Source organism: Schistocerca nitens, chromosome 4 (genome assembly GCF_023898315.1).
Source record: "Schistocerca nitens isolate TAMUIC-IGC-003100 chromosome 4, iqSchNite1.1, whole genome shotgun sequence".
In the NCBI taxonomy this organism is placed as follows: domain Eukaryota; kingdom Metazoa; phylum Arthropoda; class Insecta; order Orthoptera; family Acrididae; genus Schistocerca; species Schistocerca nitens.
The window spans coordinates 900793140-900811450 of record NC_064617.1 but is presented as its reverse complement, the minus strand read 5'-3'; the positions used below and the strand labels follow the sequence as shown (position 1 = coordinate 900811450).

Genomic DNA, 18311 nt, shown 5'->3' with positions numbered 1-18311 from the left:
CATTCGATCTCTGTGAAACCTTACATTTCAGCAGGATAATGCACGACCGCATGTTGCAGGTCCTGTACGTGCCTTTCTGGATACAGAAAATGTTCGACTGCTGCCCTGGCCAGCACATTCTCCAGATCTCTCACCAATTGAAAACGTCTGGTCAATGGTGGCCGAGCAACTGGCTCGTCACAATACGCCAGTCACTCTTGATGAACTGCGGTATCGTGTTGAAGCTGCATGGGCAGCTGTACATGTACACGCCATCCAAGCTCTGTTTGACTCAATGCCCAGGCGTATCAAGGCCGTTATTACATTCAGAGGTGGTTGTTCTGGGTGCTGACTTCTCAGGATCTATGAACCCAAATTGCGTGAAAATGTAATCACATGTCAGCTGTAGTATAATATATTTGTCCAATGAATACCTGTTTATCATCTGCTTTTCTTCATGGTGTAGCAATTTTAATGGCCAGTAGTGTATTTCTGATGATTCCCTGTGAATGGAGTTCTGTGTCTGCTGAGATGAATATTCATTTCCCAGGAAAATAGTTTCTAGGTGTTCCAATTCTGCTTGCAAGTTATCAATGGCTGAGATAAACTGCTGGCGAACTAAGTCTTCAGAACACCCATTGCTTGTGCTGGATGGTGGAAACTACTAAGTACAGTACTGCATGAGTGGACTTTTGAAATACGAGTGTCCAAGTGCATCACTGTTTTTATGTCAAACATCTAAAAAACAAAATTTCATGGAACAATCTAGACATCAGGAGAGTTTTAACTTTCACACTATTCCAGAAGGTAGGAGACGAGGTACTGGCAGAAGTAAAGCTGTGAGGACGGGGCGTGAGTGACTCGTGCTTGGGTAGCTCAGTTGGTAGAGCACTTGCCCGCGAAAGGCAAAGGTCTCGAGTTCGAGTCTCGGTCCAGCACACAGTTTTAATCTGCCAGGAAGTTTCTTTCACACTATTCATTCCATTCGACTGTTGTGTCTGACAGAGCTACAATGTCCTCAAAGTTTTTATTTCTTCTCCTTAGTTTTCTCTCCCTGTTACCTTTGCAATTCCAGAGCGTATTGCAGTCAATACTGACAAGTTTTTCTAACTCTGAAAACTGGTAAATGCAAATTATAGCAATTGTAAACTATTTTCTTAGATAAATCTACTGGTGATACTCTGGTGGCTTCACTATTACTATCTCCCCAAGCTATCCCACCATCTTTTGTTGTAGTCCTTTCCTCTGTTTCACTGAATCGTTACCTAATGCTTACAGTGAAACTCTCAACAATCTCTAGTTCTTTTAATTTATCCAGTTTCTACCTCCTCAATGTTTTTATCTTTCTGCAATATCTTGAGGTTTGATCTGCTGCTGTTAGCAATAAAGTATGATCAGATTCCACATGTTTTACAGTTTGAAATCTGGTTTTGGTATCTCTATCTGACCATTATACTATACAATCTACCTGAAATCTTCCTTTACTCCAGGTGTCTTTTACATTTACAACTGCTTTCCATTATTCTGAAACCGAGTATTAGCAATGATTAAATTGTGTGCAAAATTTCCCCCTGTCTTTGTTCTCCAACTACTTATCCATGTCTTCCTTTTCCTACCATTGAATTGTTGTCTACAATAAAAAAATTTCATCTCACTTACGAATGTGTACAATTTCTTTTCTCTACATTCTTTCAAACTTATCAACATTTGCAGAGCTAGTAGGCTATGAATTTGTATTACTGTGGTGGGTGTTGGCTTTGTGTATGTCTTGACCATGATAATTCATTCATCTACATCTACATATATACTCCTAAAAACACATATGATGTGACTTACCAAATGAAAGTGCTGACAGGTCGACAGACACACAAACAAACACAAACATATACACAGAATTCAAGCTTTCGCAACAAACTGTTGCCTCATCAGGAAAGAGGGAAGGAGAGGGAAAGACGAAAGGATGTGGGTTTTAAGGGAGAGGGTAAGGAGTCATTCCAATCCCGGGAACGGAAAGACTTACCTTAGGGGGAAAAAAGGACGGGTATACACTCGCACACACACACATATCCATCCACACATATACAGACACAAGCAGACATATTTAAAGACCACGGTAAAAAGGGGAAGGTGAATACAAAGTGAGACTACTGGTAAAAACAGAAAGAGAAAATAAAGAGAAAATAAGACGACAGGAAAGATTTCGAAATGCAACAGCGACAATAACAAACGTAATTGTTGGGTTCAAATTAATGATACGGTTATAATAGAGGGAAACATTCCACGTAGGAAAAATATATCTAAAAACAAATATGATGTGACTTACCAAATGAAAGTGCTGTCAGGTCGACAGACACACAAACAAACACAAACATACACACGAAATTCAAGCTTTCGCAACATATTTAAATAAATATGTCTGCTTGTGTCTGTATATGTGTGGATGGATATGTGTGTGTGTGCGCGAGTGTATACCCGTCCTTTTTTCCCCCTAAGGTAAGTCTTTCCGCTCCCGGGATTGGAATGACTCCTTACCCTCTCCCTTAAAACCCACATCCTTTCGTCTTTCCCTCTCCTTCCCTCTTTCCTGAAGAGGCAACAGTTTGTTGCGAAAGCTTGAATTCTGTGTGTATGTTTGTGTTTGTTTGTGTGTCTGTCGACCTGCCAGCACTTTCATTTGGTAAGTCACATCATATTTGTTTTTAGATATATTTTTCCTATGTGGAATGTTTCCCTCTATTATATACATATATACTCCATAAGCCACCATATGGTGTGTGGCAGAGGGTACCCTGTACCACTACCAGTCACTTCCTTTCCTGTTCCACTCACAAATACAGTGGAAAAGAAGACTGTCTATAAGTTTCTGTATGAGCCCTAATATCTCTAATATTATCTTCATAGTCCTTATGCAAAATGTATGCTGGCGGCAGTAGAATCGTTTAGCAGTCAGCCTCAAAGGCCGGTTCTCTAATATTTCTGAATAGTGCTCCTCAAAAAGTATGTTGCTTCCCTCCAATAATTCCCACTTGAGTTCCAGAAGCATCTCCGCAATACTTGCATGTTGTTGGAACCTACTGGTAACAAATCTAGCAGCCTGCATCTGAGTTTCTTCGATGTCTTCATTTAATCTGACCTGGTGTGTATCCCAAACACTTGAGCAGTACTCAACAATGGGTCGCATTAGTGTCCTATATGCGGTGTCCTATACAAATGAACCACACTTTCCTAAAATTCTCCTAACAAACAGAAATCGACCATTTGCCTTCCCTACTACAATCCTTATATGCTCATTCCATTTCATATTGCTTTGCTGTGATATGCCAATATATTTAATAGACATGACTGTCAAGCAACATACTAATGCTACATTTCAACATTATGGTTTTTTTTTCTATTCACCTGCATTAACTTACATATTTCTATATTTGGAGCTAGCTACTATTCATCACACAGTTTAGAAATTTTGTCTAAATCATCTTCTATCCACCTACAGTCACTCAATGACAACACCTTTCCATACACCACAGCATCATCAGCAAATGGCTGCAGACTGCTGCTTGCCCTGTGCAGAAGATCATTTGTGTATATGGAAAATAGCAGCAGTCCTGTTAGACTTCCTCTGGGACTCATGATGTTACCCTTGTCTCTGATGAACACTCGCCATGAAAGACAACATACTGTGTTCTGTTACTTAAGAAGTCTTCGTGCCATTCACAAACCCGGGAACATATTCCATGGTGTGTACCTTCACTAATCACCCATAAGTTGTTCATAGCAGCTCACTCAAATTCCTGTTTTCTTAGTCATTTTATACTTATACCTGCATTATTTCTGTTTGATTTTATCTTGTTAACATTACACTTCTGCCACTACATTTCACCAATTCCCACTATATCTCTCTTCAACTTATCCATTTCTCTTTTTATGTTTCCTAACCTAATTACCTAATTAAGGGATCTAACACTCCAACGTGTGAAACATCAGACTTGTTTTTGCAGATTAAAAGCATATTCCTGAGTAACCTCTGTCTGGAGATCTGATAAGGGGACTGTTTCACCCCAGAGGATGCCATCATCATTAAACATTACAGCAAAGCTGCATGTTTGTGGGAAATATATTGGTTGTCGATTCCCCTTGCTTTCAGACATTCACTCTGGCAACATAGCATGACCATATTAGCTACTTGAAGGTACTCAGATTCAAAAAAAGCCATTAGAAGTCATTCTTGTGCCACTGTGCCAGAGGGACCTCTAGCTGGCATGGCACTGAGTAACTAATACACACTTCATTTACTAATGAAAGTCCCATTTGCATACATTGCTTCCCATCTGCATACATTGCTTCAAGCTTTCACAAACAGCATGACACCTCTAAAAGGTATCTTGCTGAAGTAGTTGTTTATTAAAAACTGTTGCCATGATCTACAAAGTTTATATGAACAATGGAATTGTGGTCATGAGACTTCTACTAAATGATTAGATTACATGCATTGTTTATTCAATAGCCCAATCGTCAAAGATCCTCATGTATGTACAAAAGTCTGGAAAAATATAAAAAACATATTTTACATTTGAATTAATATACATAGTGTGAACTTTAATTACACAGATTCTTAGTGAAACGGTCTCAATGTTTTGGACTTGGGTCCACATTCTTGAAGACTTTTTCCATTGACAAATTAATAAAATACATGTCAAAAAGCCTGTAAATATATACGTACACTACAGTAGTTACAGTGATTTCTAGGTTCTTTAATCAAGCATTTCAAATGACAAAAATTACATATAATTGCCATACATAAAAAACTGACATTCACTGCCAGACAAAACCTCCTCTACACTTTTCCATTCATTATGGGGCTCCAGCTGCCCACATTAGTATTTCTAATCTCAACAACAAACATTCCATTAGATTCTTTTCTTATTTCATGTATACCAACAATGAACTTTGTTGGATCATCTGCTTTGCTACATGTCCTATCAGCTTCTGTTTCATTTTCATAATTTTCATTATATTCATAATTATGCCTCCCACTCCGTTACGTTCTCTGAGCCATTTGTTTGTATTGTTTCTCACCTAGTTATTCTCAACATGTCTCTCTCTCCTTTTTCTCTTTTTAAATGGCTTTTGAATTAAAGTCCATGTAATGACATCACAAGTCAACATTGGTAATAATTGTAAACTTTCTGAATCAGACCCAGTAGAAACTGAGAAAGAAAGTTGCTACTCACCATATAGCATAGATGCTGAGTCGCAAATAGGCACAACAAAAAGATTCTCACAATTAAAGCTCTTACCCATTATGGCCTTCATCAACACTAGACAAACACACACACGCAAACGCAACTCACACACACGACTGCAGTCTCTTGCAATTTAAACCACACTGCGAGCAGCAGCACCAGCGCATGATGAGAGTGGTGGCTGAGTGGGGGTAAGGAGGAGGCTGGCATGCGGAAAGGGGGGGGGATAGTATGATGGGGGTGGCAGACACTGAAGTGCTGCTGGTCAGACTGAGAGCTGGGGAGGGGGGGGGGGGGGGTCAGGTAGTGGAAAAGGAGAGAAGTAAAAAGACTGGGTGTGGTGGTGGAATGATGGCTGTGCAGTGCTGGAACTGAACAGGGAAGGGGCTGGATGGGGGAGGACAGTGACTAACAAAAGCTGAGGCCAGGAGGGTTATGGGAACGTATGATGTATTGCAGGAAAGTTACCACCTGTGCAATTCATAAAAACTGGTGTTGGTGGGAAAGTTCCATATGGCACAGGCTGTGAAGCAGTCACAGAAATTAAGGATTTCATGTTTGGCAGCGTACTCAGCAACAGGGTGGTCCACTTGTTTATTGGCCACAGTTTGTCGGTGGCCATTCATGCGGACAGACAACACATGCCCACATAGAATGCAGCACAATGGTTGCAGCTTAGCTTGCAGATCGCATGACTGGTTTCACAGGTAGCCCTGCCTTTGAAGGGATAGGTGATGTTAGTGACCGGACTGGAGTAGGTGACAGATGGAGGATGTATGGGACAGTCTTGCATCTAGGTCTATTACAGGGGTATGAGCCATGAGGTAAGGGATTGGGAGTGGGGATTGTGTAAGAATGGACAAGTATATTGTGTAGGTTCGGTGGACGGCGGAATACCACTGTTGGAGGGGAGGGAAGGATAGTGGGCAGGACATTTCTCATTTCATGGCACAACGAGAGATAATCGAAACCCTGGCGGAGAATGTAATTCAGTTGCTCCAGTCCTGGGTGGTACTGAGTTATGAGGGGAATGCTCCTCTGTGGCCGGACGGTGGGACTTTGGGTGGTGGTGGGAGACTGGAAAGATAAGGCACGAGAGATTTGTTTTTGTATAAGGTGGGGAGGATAATTACAGTCAGTGAAGGCTTCAGTGAGACCCTCAGTATATTTTGAGGGGGACTGCTTGTCACTGCAGATGTGATGACCACGGGTGGCTAGGCCTATGGAAGGGACTTCTTGGTATGGAATGGGTGGCAGCTGTAGAAGTGGAGGTGTTGCTGGTGGTTAGTACTGATGTAGCCATCTTTGAGGTAGAGGTCAACATCTAGGAAGGTGGCTTGTTAGGTTGAGTAAGACCAGGTGAAGCAAATGGAGGAGAAATTGTTGAGGTCATCCTCGATCCAGATCGAGACACACCGATCCCTTCGATCATCATTTGCCGACTATGTAAAAAATCTACAGATACCAATCACTGAATGCTGGCCGCTGTTTGGACTGGACCAGAAGTGGGTGTCTTCCTACACATCAGTCAGAGGGCCTGAAAATGGTGTAATATATTGCTGAAACTAGTTGCTCAATAAAATAACGATTGGAAATTTGGATGGCTGAAAGGTGTTTTGATTCAACATTCTGTACTGGGCACCTGAGGTCGCGCAACCAATCTGTACAAAGATGGACATACAGAGGCATAATTTATTAGTTTTCTTGATTGAAACTCCACAGACTAATCTAAATATTGATGCCACACTGGTTTGTGCAGGTATTTATAAGCTTCAGTGAATGTGCTGAACATTGAATCAGTTGCCTCTGATACTGAGTACTACAGGGTTTCAAGACAGTTCCTTCATTAGGATTTACTTAAGGACTGCTGATTTCTATGCTGATTAAATCCCATGCATAAGTGAGTTGCTCCTATGATTAACTTAGTGACTGAATTCGTCCAGTACACTGCTAACTTAATGCCTATACGTAGCTGTAATATACAGCTATACTACATACTATCCCTCCCCACTCCAGCCTCCTCCTTACCCCCACCGAGCCGCCACTCTCATCATGCACTGGTGCTGCTGCTCGCAGTGTGGTTTCAGTTGCCTGAGACTGCAGTCGTGTGTGTGTGTGTGTGTGTGTGTGTGTGTGTGTGTGTGTTTTTCTAGTGCTGATGAAGGCCATAATGGCTGAGAGCTTTAATTGTGAGAGTTTTTTTGTTGTGCTTATTTGCGACTCAGCATCTACACTATATGGTGAGTAGCAACTTTCCATCTCAATTTCTACTGGGTCTGATTCAGAAGGTTTACAATTATTATCAATTTTGACTTGTGATAACAACACATGGACTTTAATTCTAAAGCCATTTAAAAAGAGAAAAAGGAGAGAAACAACACAAACAAATGGCTCTGAGAACATAATGGAGTGGGAGGCATAATTATGACTATAATAAAAATGTTGAAGATGAAACAGAAGCTGAAAGGACATGTAGCAAAGCAAATGGATGGTAGATGGGCCAACAAAGTTCATTGTTGGAATACGTGAAATAAGAAAAGAACCTAATGGAAGGTTTGTTGATGAGATTAGAAAACATAATGCGGATAGCTGGAGCCACGTAATGAATGGAAAAGTGTAGAGGAGATTTTTGTCTGGCAGTGAATGTCAGTTTTTGATGTATGGCAATTATATGTAATTTTTGTCATTTGAAATGCTTGATTAAAGAGCCTAGGAATCACTATAACTACTGTAGTGTATGTATATATTTACAGGTTTGTGTCATGTATTATATTAATTTGTCAATGGAAAAAGTCTTCAGGAATGTGGACCAAGTCCAAAATATTATTGTACAAAATCTTATGAAAATGTTGTGAAAATTTATCAAAGGAGTGATATTTTTGCATAGATCGAATTCTTCACTCCTTAATGAATGATGCCATATGAAAACTGTGTAGCACATCAGGACGATTCCATCAAAGTTGTTTGGCAATCTGTAAGGTGTTATTTGGAGGCTCAGCTGATACACAGTGTTTATGAAGAACAACGCTCAAGGTCCAGATAATATCTTTCCGCATTTAATGAATATTTGCTATCAATCAGATTCATATAAAACTTTTATAATTTCTGCTACTTTATTTGTTAATGTGCGTGATGTAAAGAATGATATCTGCTTACCTCTAACGTGACGGATAGAAGAGGCTTGTTGCTTTGTATGATGTATACTTTGACCTGATGATCTGGTCGTCCATATACTGCAATGTGATTTTCACTGGATGGGCAGTATTTAAGATACTGGCCATATACAGTATATCCTCTACTTTCAGAGGGCCAGCTGAAAAAGAAAAAATAATGGTAGTGTATAAAATAATTATTGGCATGCAAAAGGAGACAACTCACCAAATAGTTGAAATGTTGAGTCACCAACAAGCACACAAAAGAGAATGAAAACTTCTCTAGCTCCATACAACTACGCTGCACTGGCTGAACACAAAATGCCAGGACTGCAGTTTGGCAGGTACACTGAGATAAGGCATTGTGTCAGGTGATGTGGGTAGAGGAGGAAAAAGAGGCATGAAGCTGGGAGGGAGGGTTGGGGAAGGGTGGGTGACAGCTCGGAGATAAGCAGCAGGTGTGGGGGTAGTAATGCAGGAGGGAGAGGCAGCAGGTGCATGGGATAGGAAGGTGACACATGGGCATTGAAGCTAGAGAGTTCGTGTGGCATAAGATGATTATGGTGTGGTGGTAGTGGATTTTGGGGTGGGGTAACTGGACATAGGAAGTGCAGACTGTTGGTAGAGGGTGTGGGTACAGTGGGTTAGCAGAGCTTGAGGCCAAGAGGATTACGGGAATGAAGTATATTTCGTAACAGTAACTCTTATCTATGTAGCTCAGAAAAGCTGGTGGCGAAGGAAAGGATCCAAATGGCTCGGGTTGTGAAGCAGCTACTGAACTTGAGCATATTGCACTCAGCAGTTTTTTCCACCACTGGGTGACCAACTCTGTTCTTAAAAGCTAACAAAGTTTTCATTCTTTTTTATGTGCCTATCAACAACTCAAAGCTTCTACAATTCACAGTGAGTTGTCTCCTTTACCCCAAAATTATTTGCATTGCGTAGTGGCTCACTCCCACCCTAAACTTCATGTCATCCATCCTTTGTTACTCTCTCGTAATTTAAATCTGTTTTGTATCTCCTGTGTGGTCAATGTGTATCTTTCCCTAGGCTTTCCTTTGAGCCTTTATTGTGCACACACATCAGTTGCCGCGACATGAGTGGCTGTACCTGACTTTTGCAGCACCGGTCATGGCCGCTTCTACTGTAGTGCACAATATCCTGCGAACAACCCATCAGCCGGCCACAATTAAATGCGATCCAAGCAATAAATTACATTTCATTTAAAAACTGACCAACCCCTTCACACATATTATCTCATCATTTTTTTCACAGCTGTCTTTTTTTTTGCCCCCCATACATGACGGTAGCTAATACAAGAAAGAATGTCAACACATCACCGAACTACACTACAAGCTTCAGCACAATTTTTTCCTGCATGTTGTTACCTATAGTTTTCTTTATAATAATCTACTGCTTTTATTTGTCCATTTCCTGCTTCTATTTCACTTTTTTTCCAGTGACATCTCATCCCAAATCGAATCCTGCTCCATCCAACTGTATCAGTTCACAAAAGTTTCCCTATTCCTAGCTAAAACTGAATCCCACATCCTGTTCCCTAAATACTGCCTAAGCCATGGAATTTCCCTTCCCCTCCCCTCACCGAACAAGTATCCATAAACGTTCCCTTTCCTCCTTTCATAATGACCTTCAAAATTTAGATTCTGCTGGTACCTACCCATCACAAGCCTAGCCTCACAGCAACAAATCTCCATTCATAGGCATCCTTGAAGCATCTCTGCTCTATCCACAAGACGCTGTCACTATGCAGTCCCAACTACCTACATCACATCTTCCCAATTTAAAACATTGCACTTCAACACCTGGAAGAGCACTCCAGATACCACCACCAAACTTAAGTTTATTGACACCCTACTCCTGCCTCAGAGCATCACTACCCATCAACATCTTTCCTACCCCCCGTGAACCCTGTAATCAACCTCTTATAGCACCCAGACCCTGCTGCACCGACTTCTCTATCAGCAACATCCTCCTCCAATACTCTCTCTCAACATTCCATGAAACCCAGAAACTAAACGAACCTAAAACACAAATGTTATTAACTTATCCATAAAAACCACAATCCTACAGAAGTTTCAGTCCTGTCCAAAGGCCTCACCTTCAGCCCCACACTGAATTCAATCATGCTGGATTTGTCAAAGACCTACTCTCCTTCTCCAGAGACCAACAGTGGAATCACTACTTTGCTACCAGTTCCAATACTGAACCTTGCCTCTCCCACTTAGTACTGCCATTCAAGTGCGAACCCCCTCCTACGTAACCACCCCCTGGTTGCCTTCCAAGAATTCCCTGCGTCCTACATGACCTGATCATCCTTCCCCATGTCCATCCCTAAGGACACTACTCTTTCAACAGAAGAAAGAACAGCCATGCACAACCTTAAGAACTTGATTTACTCATCATCTCTGTGGACAAAGGCTCCACCACTGCCGTGATGATTTGCAGTGACTATCTTACAGAAGGCACCCATCAACTGTCTGAATAATCTGCCTATCAGCTCTGCTATACTGATCCCATCCCAGAAATCCAATATAACCTTGAATCCCTACTCAAATCCTTAGGTTCATACCAAATCTTATCCCTTAATGCATCTTCCTGCTTGCCAAAATCTATGAAGCCAACAATTCCAGACTCCCCACTGGAGATGGTTAGTGCTGTCCCACTGAAAGAATCTCTGATCTTGTCGACCAATACTTCCAATCTACAGCTCTTAGCTTAGCCTATCATATGAAAGATACAAACCGCTTCCTTCACTGACTCTTGATCATCCTGACCCCATTACCACCTGGATCCATACTCATCTCCCTGTACACCAAAATTCCCCATGCCCATGGCTGCTATCGAACACTATCCCAATCTCCCTTTGACTCTGAACCCACTACCTAATTCCTTATTCATCTAATCAATTATGTTCTTACAATATATTACATCTCCTTTGAGGGAAAGATATATACATAAAAATCTACTTAGTGGCCATCTAGAGGAAACATTCCTAGCCCCCCAAAATCCCTGTCTGGTTCAGGTTCATTAATGATATTTTCATGATATGAATCCAGAACCAAGACACCATCTCTTCAGTCTTCAGGGCCTTCTCTCCCATTTCTTTCACCCAATCCTCCTCAGCCCAGTGTGCCACCTTCCTAGACACTGGAAATTCAATCCCGTTAACCATCAACAGCGGCCAACAGCTTGCCGCACTGGTAACATCAGTTGCTGTCAGATCACTGAAGTTAAGCACTGTCAGACTTGGTTAGCACCCAGAGGGTGACTGTCCGGGTCTGCCAAGTGCTGTTGGCAAGTGAGATGTTCTCAGCATCTGTGAAGCTAATTTAGGAGCTAATTGATTGACACGAAAGCTGACCACATGCCCCTCCACATCCTCACCTAGTGTCACCTATTGCCTGAGGATGACACAGTGGTCGGTCCGACATGGTGGTCGGTCCGTACTGTTGGGCCATCCGAGGCCTTTCCAAACAGAGTTCTGAACCGTCAACAGTACCTGTATTCTGACAGCTGCCAGCCCTTACACACACACACACACACACACACACACACACACACACACACACAGTTCAGAACTGTCAATGACATATCTTCAGTGATGAGAATTCCCTTGTTCAGTGTGTTGAAGGTCACACACAGGCCTTCATAGACAGGCACTATCCCCCAAACCTAGTCTGAAAATAAATTTTCTACACCACATTTTCCCATAACCCTAATCCTCCCACCAACCCCAAGAACCACCACATCACCCAATATCATCTCAGACTGCAGCAACAGAACCATGTCCTCCACGAGGGCTCTGACTATCTACCACAATGCCCAGAAATGAGGGACATCCTTCCCATCCTCCCTAAAATGGTGTTCCACCACCCACCCAGCCTACACATCATCCTTGTCCATCCCTATGCCACTCCCACTCCCAACACTCTGCAACAGGGCTCATATCACTATGGAAGACCCAGAAGACCTGCTCAATCTACTCACCCAGTGTATCCTGCTCTAGCTCTGTCATAGACTTATCCTTCCCATCAGAGGCAGGCCACATGTAAAAGCACCCATGTCACTTTATGTGGGCAAGAATACCAACCAGCTGTCCACCAGAATGAATGGTCACTGTCAAACTGTGGCCAAGAACAAAGTTCACACCAGTAGGGGAACATGCTACTGAGCACAATACACTCCAATTTAATGGCTGCTTCACAACCCATGACATTTGGATCCTCCCTCTCAGCACCAGATTTTCTGAACTACATGGATAGGAGTTAGCTTTGCAACACATCCTTTGTTTTCATTATCTTCCTCGCATCAACCTCTGCACCCACTGCACCCAGACCCTCCACCAATAGTCTTCCAATCGTATATCCTTTTATCTCCTTGCCAAATCCACTCTCGCTTATCATCATTGTGCGCAGCACAAACTCACCGGCTCCGATACCCAGGTGTTGCCTTCCTACCCTGTGTACCTGCTGCACTTTGGGCACTGTGTCTTTAGCTGGCACATTTTAGCTGCACAATGTTTTCATTATTTTTCATGTGCTTATCAACAATACAATGCATCTATTATTTGGTGACTTGTCTCCTTATTCATAAATTGTTTGCATTGTGCCAATGCATTTCTTAAAGTATTTACTGGCATGTAATTAACTCAACCATTTACTTTAAATTTAGCAAATAAATGATATAGTATACAAACAATGGAAGGAATAAAGGTAACCAAGTAATACATAGTTGTGGAGTCAATAGGCACATAAACAAGAAAGAAATCATTGCTGAACTTTTGGACAACAATGCCCTTCTTCAAAGCTAACTACCAGAACACACACATACTAAATTGTCCGTGCCAACTACACAGTCCTGTTGCTCAGGTTGACTGGGGTATGTTGGTTGGAGTGGGTGAGAGGAACAAAGAGGAAGGGTGGTAACAGCTGGGAGGGAGGGGCAGCATGGGAACAGATAAGAATGTAGCACCAGTGAGCCCATCCACTACAGTTAGAGGTAGTTGTGCTTGGCACACACTGTCATGGAGGACTGAATTGGGAAGAGAATACAGGAAGAGGGAGACAGCAGAGAGAAAACAGTGGCTTAGATTAACTGAGTGAAGTGCGAGATGGACGTGGGACAGGCCTAAATATCTATATCTAAGTGTGTGTGTGTGTGTGTGTGTGTGTGTGTGTGTGTGTGTGTGTGTGTGTGAGAGAGAGAGAGACAGCACTCAGAAATTATTTCAATCTCGCTTATGTGTTGTTTCCAAATAAAAATTAAAACTGAACATTTAATATCCAATAAAAATTCCTTTCAAATGATGAAATTTCTGAAGTTCTAGGTGTATTTTGTGCTAGATACTAGACCTTGTCTTGGAAATGTCCCACACCACCAATTCCCCACCAGATAAGGCAGCAATGCTCTTGCTGTTGCTAGGAGCCCAGTCAGCCATTTGGAGTGGACTGCTGTTGGTGGGGAACGACATGAGTGAACGTCTCAGCTGGATGCTAACGAGATGCACAACATCCCGTGCAAGGCCGACCAGCACATTCTCAGGACAATCGCGATGACACGTTACAGACATAACTGCAGAAGATGAAAATAGCAGCATCAGTGACAATGATCTAAACTCAGTAACTGTTAATTTAATCTGCCAAAGCAAAAGTTTGAAACTGACTTTGGTGTAGTTCTAAAACTGAACGAACAATTATAAATCTGGTAATATTTATCAGTTTCCTCTGATATTATCTGTTGTTACATCAGTGCACTGACCATATCAATGAATTTCCAAGAACACCTTACAATTGAACATAAATTCAGTACTTAAATATTACGTATGCAGACAGTGAAAAATTATCAGTTCTTCAATGGCTGAGGCAAGAGTTACAATAGCAGGGAAGGTGAATTCATAACATCATTGAGAATCCCTGTCTACATCACTTTCTTATCCTAACTGTGTTTCTTGTTTCCGCCAGCCTTTTGTTTCTGGGGTTGAACTATTTCTCCAGTTCCAGCTGCTCATATCTCTCTCCTGCTGCTGATCCTCTTTGAACAGTTGGTTAGTAGATGCTCCTCTTCTTTTTCTAATCATCTCCACATTTCAAAATTAATTGCATTCCATGCTGATGCTTGGCAGAAAACAATGACAATAAAAAAAATAATGCTGTAGCACAAGAGGGGACCCTTGGTAGCAGTAAAGGAATTGACGATTAATGGTATCAGAAGTGAAGCATGAGTTCACACTGACTAGTAAGAGGCAGGAAATTGGTCTTGACCTTTTCAATCCGGGGCTGGTGCACCTCCCCATCCTAGAAGAGAAACTTTAACATGCACAGTTATTGTATTTAATATAGGTCTGGCTCACCTTAACATTATCTGAGTCCTTATGCTGTGGCATAACCTACATAAGAAAAGCACAGGAGGTGATTGGTCTAAGTGGAAGGTTTTGCCATGCCATGTATTCTTATAAAGTAATTAACTTCCCCTGAATGAAATTATATTCTGATAACCAGACTTGTATTTTGATCAAGTATAGTTACAAATTTAATTCTTTTTTCTTAAAGCTAATGAAAGCATGCTCTTTCCTTTCTGTGACTGGCTAAGATTAAGTTCTTTAGATCTGGGTGTCAGTAAAGCTATAATTATTTTGGGCTTTCATTATAATTCTGTTTGTTAAATTTAGTGGTGTTATTGTAAATATTGTCTCACAGGTGTCTTTGGATTATGTTCGTTCATTTATGTTACTGAAGTTCACTGGAAGAGTACTGAATGAAATAAAAGATTACCTTGGGAATTGAAGTTCAGTGATCCTATGCAGCTGAATGTCTCCTTAACATCCCACATTTTCATGGTGTTGTCATCACTTCCAGAAAATAAGAGTCTTCCTTCAGTGTCAAATGTAATGCAGTTTATGTAATCCCTATGCCCTTCCAGAACCTGTAACAGTGAAAGCATTTCATTGCTGTTACATACAATACGATTCAATCAAAATGGTGATATATATTCTGGTACAAAAAGGAAAGAATACACTATGATATGTTATGTCACACCAAGGGAAGTAGATTTAAAACTTTTATGGAAGGGAAGAGCTTATACTTTATAGTTATAAAACAGCATTGTTCACACAATACAACATAAACTTTCTTATGACACACAGATTTGCTGCTGGCATACAATACATCAATATGGGGATTGATAGAGTCACATGGCAGTAAAGTATGCACAATGCCTCCCTATACTGTAGATCAGACTGTACAGCATGGCAAAACCTTCCACTTAGACCAATCACCTCCTGGAAGTCAAGAATACTCCATGGTTATGGTGTTACAATTGAACTTCAGCCTAGAGAATCCCATGCATGTTTCAGTGGATATAATTCTGAGGAGTGAAATGGCCCCACTGTAGATGTGATGTCTTCATGTTGCAGGTACTTGTCCATCTGGCCAATTGTTACGTATAAGACTCCACATTTGCCAAACAATGTAGTGCCTTTGTATTGACAGGAAAACATCTATTGGGTTACTGAGCATACAGAACAATATCCTAAAAAATTATCTACATTCTCCTGAGACTGACAGTCCATCAAGGTGCACAAGAGAGCAGAAGTGGAATTTGGATAGCTTGAGAGAGGTACTGGTAGAAGTGAAATATAAAAGTAGGCCATGAGTCATGCCTGGATATCTCAGTTGGTTAGATCATTGTCCACAATAGGCAAGGACCCAGTTTGACACACAGTTTCAATGTGACAGGAAGTTTCACAACAATGCACACTAAATTTCAGTAATTTTGAGATTTATTTTTATGGGCCAACTTGTACTATTCAAACTTCATGCCTTGTAATGGAAAAATGACATTCACCAGCATTAAGTTACTTACTTCTGTAGAATGATTTGAATCAAGGTCACTTGAAAATACACTGACTTTAAAGTCTGAATCTGCACTAGCAAATATTAGGCACTTTGGCAAAACATCGAGGCATGTTTCTGGACTCCAAGCCAATGCATGGGTTCTAATAGTGTGGTGGTATTCTTTGATAGTGACGTACTCCAACTTCTCTTCCATTTCCTCCTCATCTTCCTGCAAAGTAAATACATAAGTAAACAAAAGGTAACACACTAAGTTGCAGGATACATATATGCAAATTACAACATAAGTACTTGGATATTTTGCTTCAGTGTTGCCATAAATTTTATTTTCACTAAACTAAGACAGCATAGCATTACATTCAGATAAAGAAATATTTATGTAAAAATCACGATTATCTAGCTCAAAATGTGCTATTTACTCAGAAATTGCTACTTAGTGAATACAGCACTGAAAGCAGGATTTGAAGTTTATGGAATACTTTTGTCCTGTGTGCATTTTTCATTCCTGCCCATGCTAATGGCTTCTTTTGACCTCTAACAGTCTTGAGTAGTGTCAGCTATACAAATACATACTAATAAATGGTGGACAGATTTCCGCTAGGGGTTCTCTTACTGAAATCTAAAATATTGGTCATACATTACGGCTGGCTGAGGCAAACTACAGCATTAAACCACTTTTTAATGAAACAAGCTTGTGACATATCACTAACAGTTTACTGAAAAGATTAATGATGCAGACACTTGTGATGTCATTGCTGCAACAAAAATGAAATGAGTCGACAAAGACACAAGCTTGCTAAAATTAACCCAGAAAAAGCCCAAAACTCGCACTATTACTAAACCTGTAACATATTTTTTTCAAAATAATTAATAATGATTGTAGGTCTCAGAAACAGATACAAATTGCCACATATGAAATGCAACTTCTATGTGGGAATTCTTATTTCTTGGTCGTATATGTCACAATTAACTTGTTATTATACATGCAGACCTAAGGAAAATGTTTTATCAGCTTTAGATCTGTTCACATCTATAGTCTGTCAATCTATAAGGAACAGGACATAGGGTAGGCTGAAATATGCAGATGTTAAGCCTCTATTCAAGAAAGGGGATAAAGATATGCCATCAAACTACAGACCGATTTCACTTTTGCCAGCATTCTCAAAAATTTTGGAAAAAGTAATGTACAGGCAGCTTCTCAACCATCTGACCACAAATAACATATTATCAAGAACACAGTTTGGATTTCTCAAGGGTTCTGATATCGAAAAGGCTATTTACACCTACAGTGAAAATGTACTTAATTCATTAAATAACAAGTTACAAGCAGCAGGTATTTCCTGTGATTTGTCAAAGGCATTCGATTGTGTAAATCACAACATCCTTTTAAATAAATTAGGATTCTATGGTGTCACGGGCAGTGCTGCAAAATGGTTCAAGTCATACCTCGCTAACAGGAAAGAAAGGGTGTCAGTGCAAGGGACTAGTGAATTAAGTCATCAGTCATCATCAGAATGGGAAGAAATTACATGTGGTGTCCCACAAGGATCCATCTTAGGGCCACTGCTTTTTCTTGTGTACATTAATGATCTCTCATCAGTTACACTGCCAGAAGCAGAGTTCGTTTTGTTTGCAGATGACACAAATATTGCAATAAATAGTTTGTCGAGTGTAGTTCTAGAAAGATCTGCTAATGATATTTTCATGGATATTAATAAATGGTTTAAAGCCAACTCACTGACATTAAACTTCGAAAAGACTCACTATATGCAATTCGGAACCTCTAAGAGGTTTCCACCCAGCATATGCATAAAGTACGAAGAAGAGCAGATAGAAGAGGTTGACAGTCTTAAATTCCTGGGATTACAACTTGATAATAAATTCAGTTGGGAGGAGCACACCACAGAACTGCAGAAACGCCTTAACAAATCTGTATTTGCAATTCGAGTGTTAGCAGACATAGGTGACATAAAAGTGAAAAAGCTTGCATACTTTGCCTACTTTCATTCCATAATGTCATATGGTATAATATTTTGGGGTAACTCTTCAAGTCAAACAAAAGTTTT

General features: G+C 40.7%; 1 protein-coding gene across 1 annotated transcript in view; it reads right to left on the bottom strand.

Moving 5' to 3' along the window:
* Positions 1-18311, bottom strand: part of LOC126253450 (nucleoporin Nup37) — a 73542-nt gene that overhangs the window by 4514 nt on the left and 50717 nt on the right. The window contains exons 2-5 of the mRNA XM_049954796.1: positions 16256-16456; positions 15166-15316; positions 13747-13966; positions 8379-8535 (exon numbers count right to left, since the gene is read on the bottom strand). Coding sequence (XP_049810753.1) covers positions 8379-8535; positions 13747-13966; positions 15166-15316; positions 16256-16456 — 729 coding nt within the window. The remainder of the gene's footprint in view (positions 1-8378; positions 8536-13746; positions 13967-15165; positions 15317-16255; positions 16457-18311) is intronic.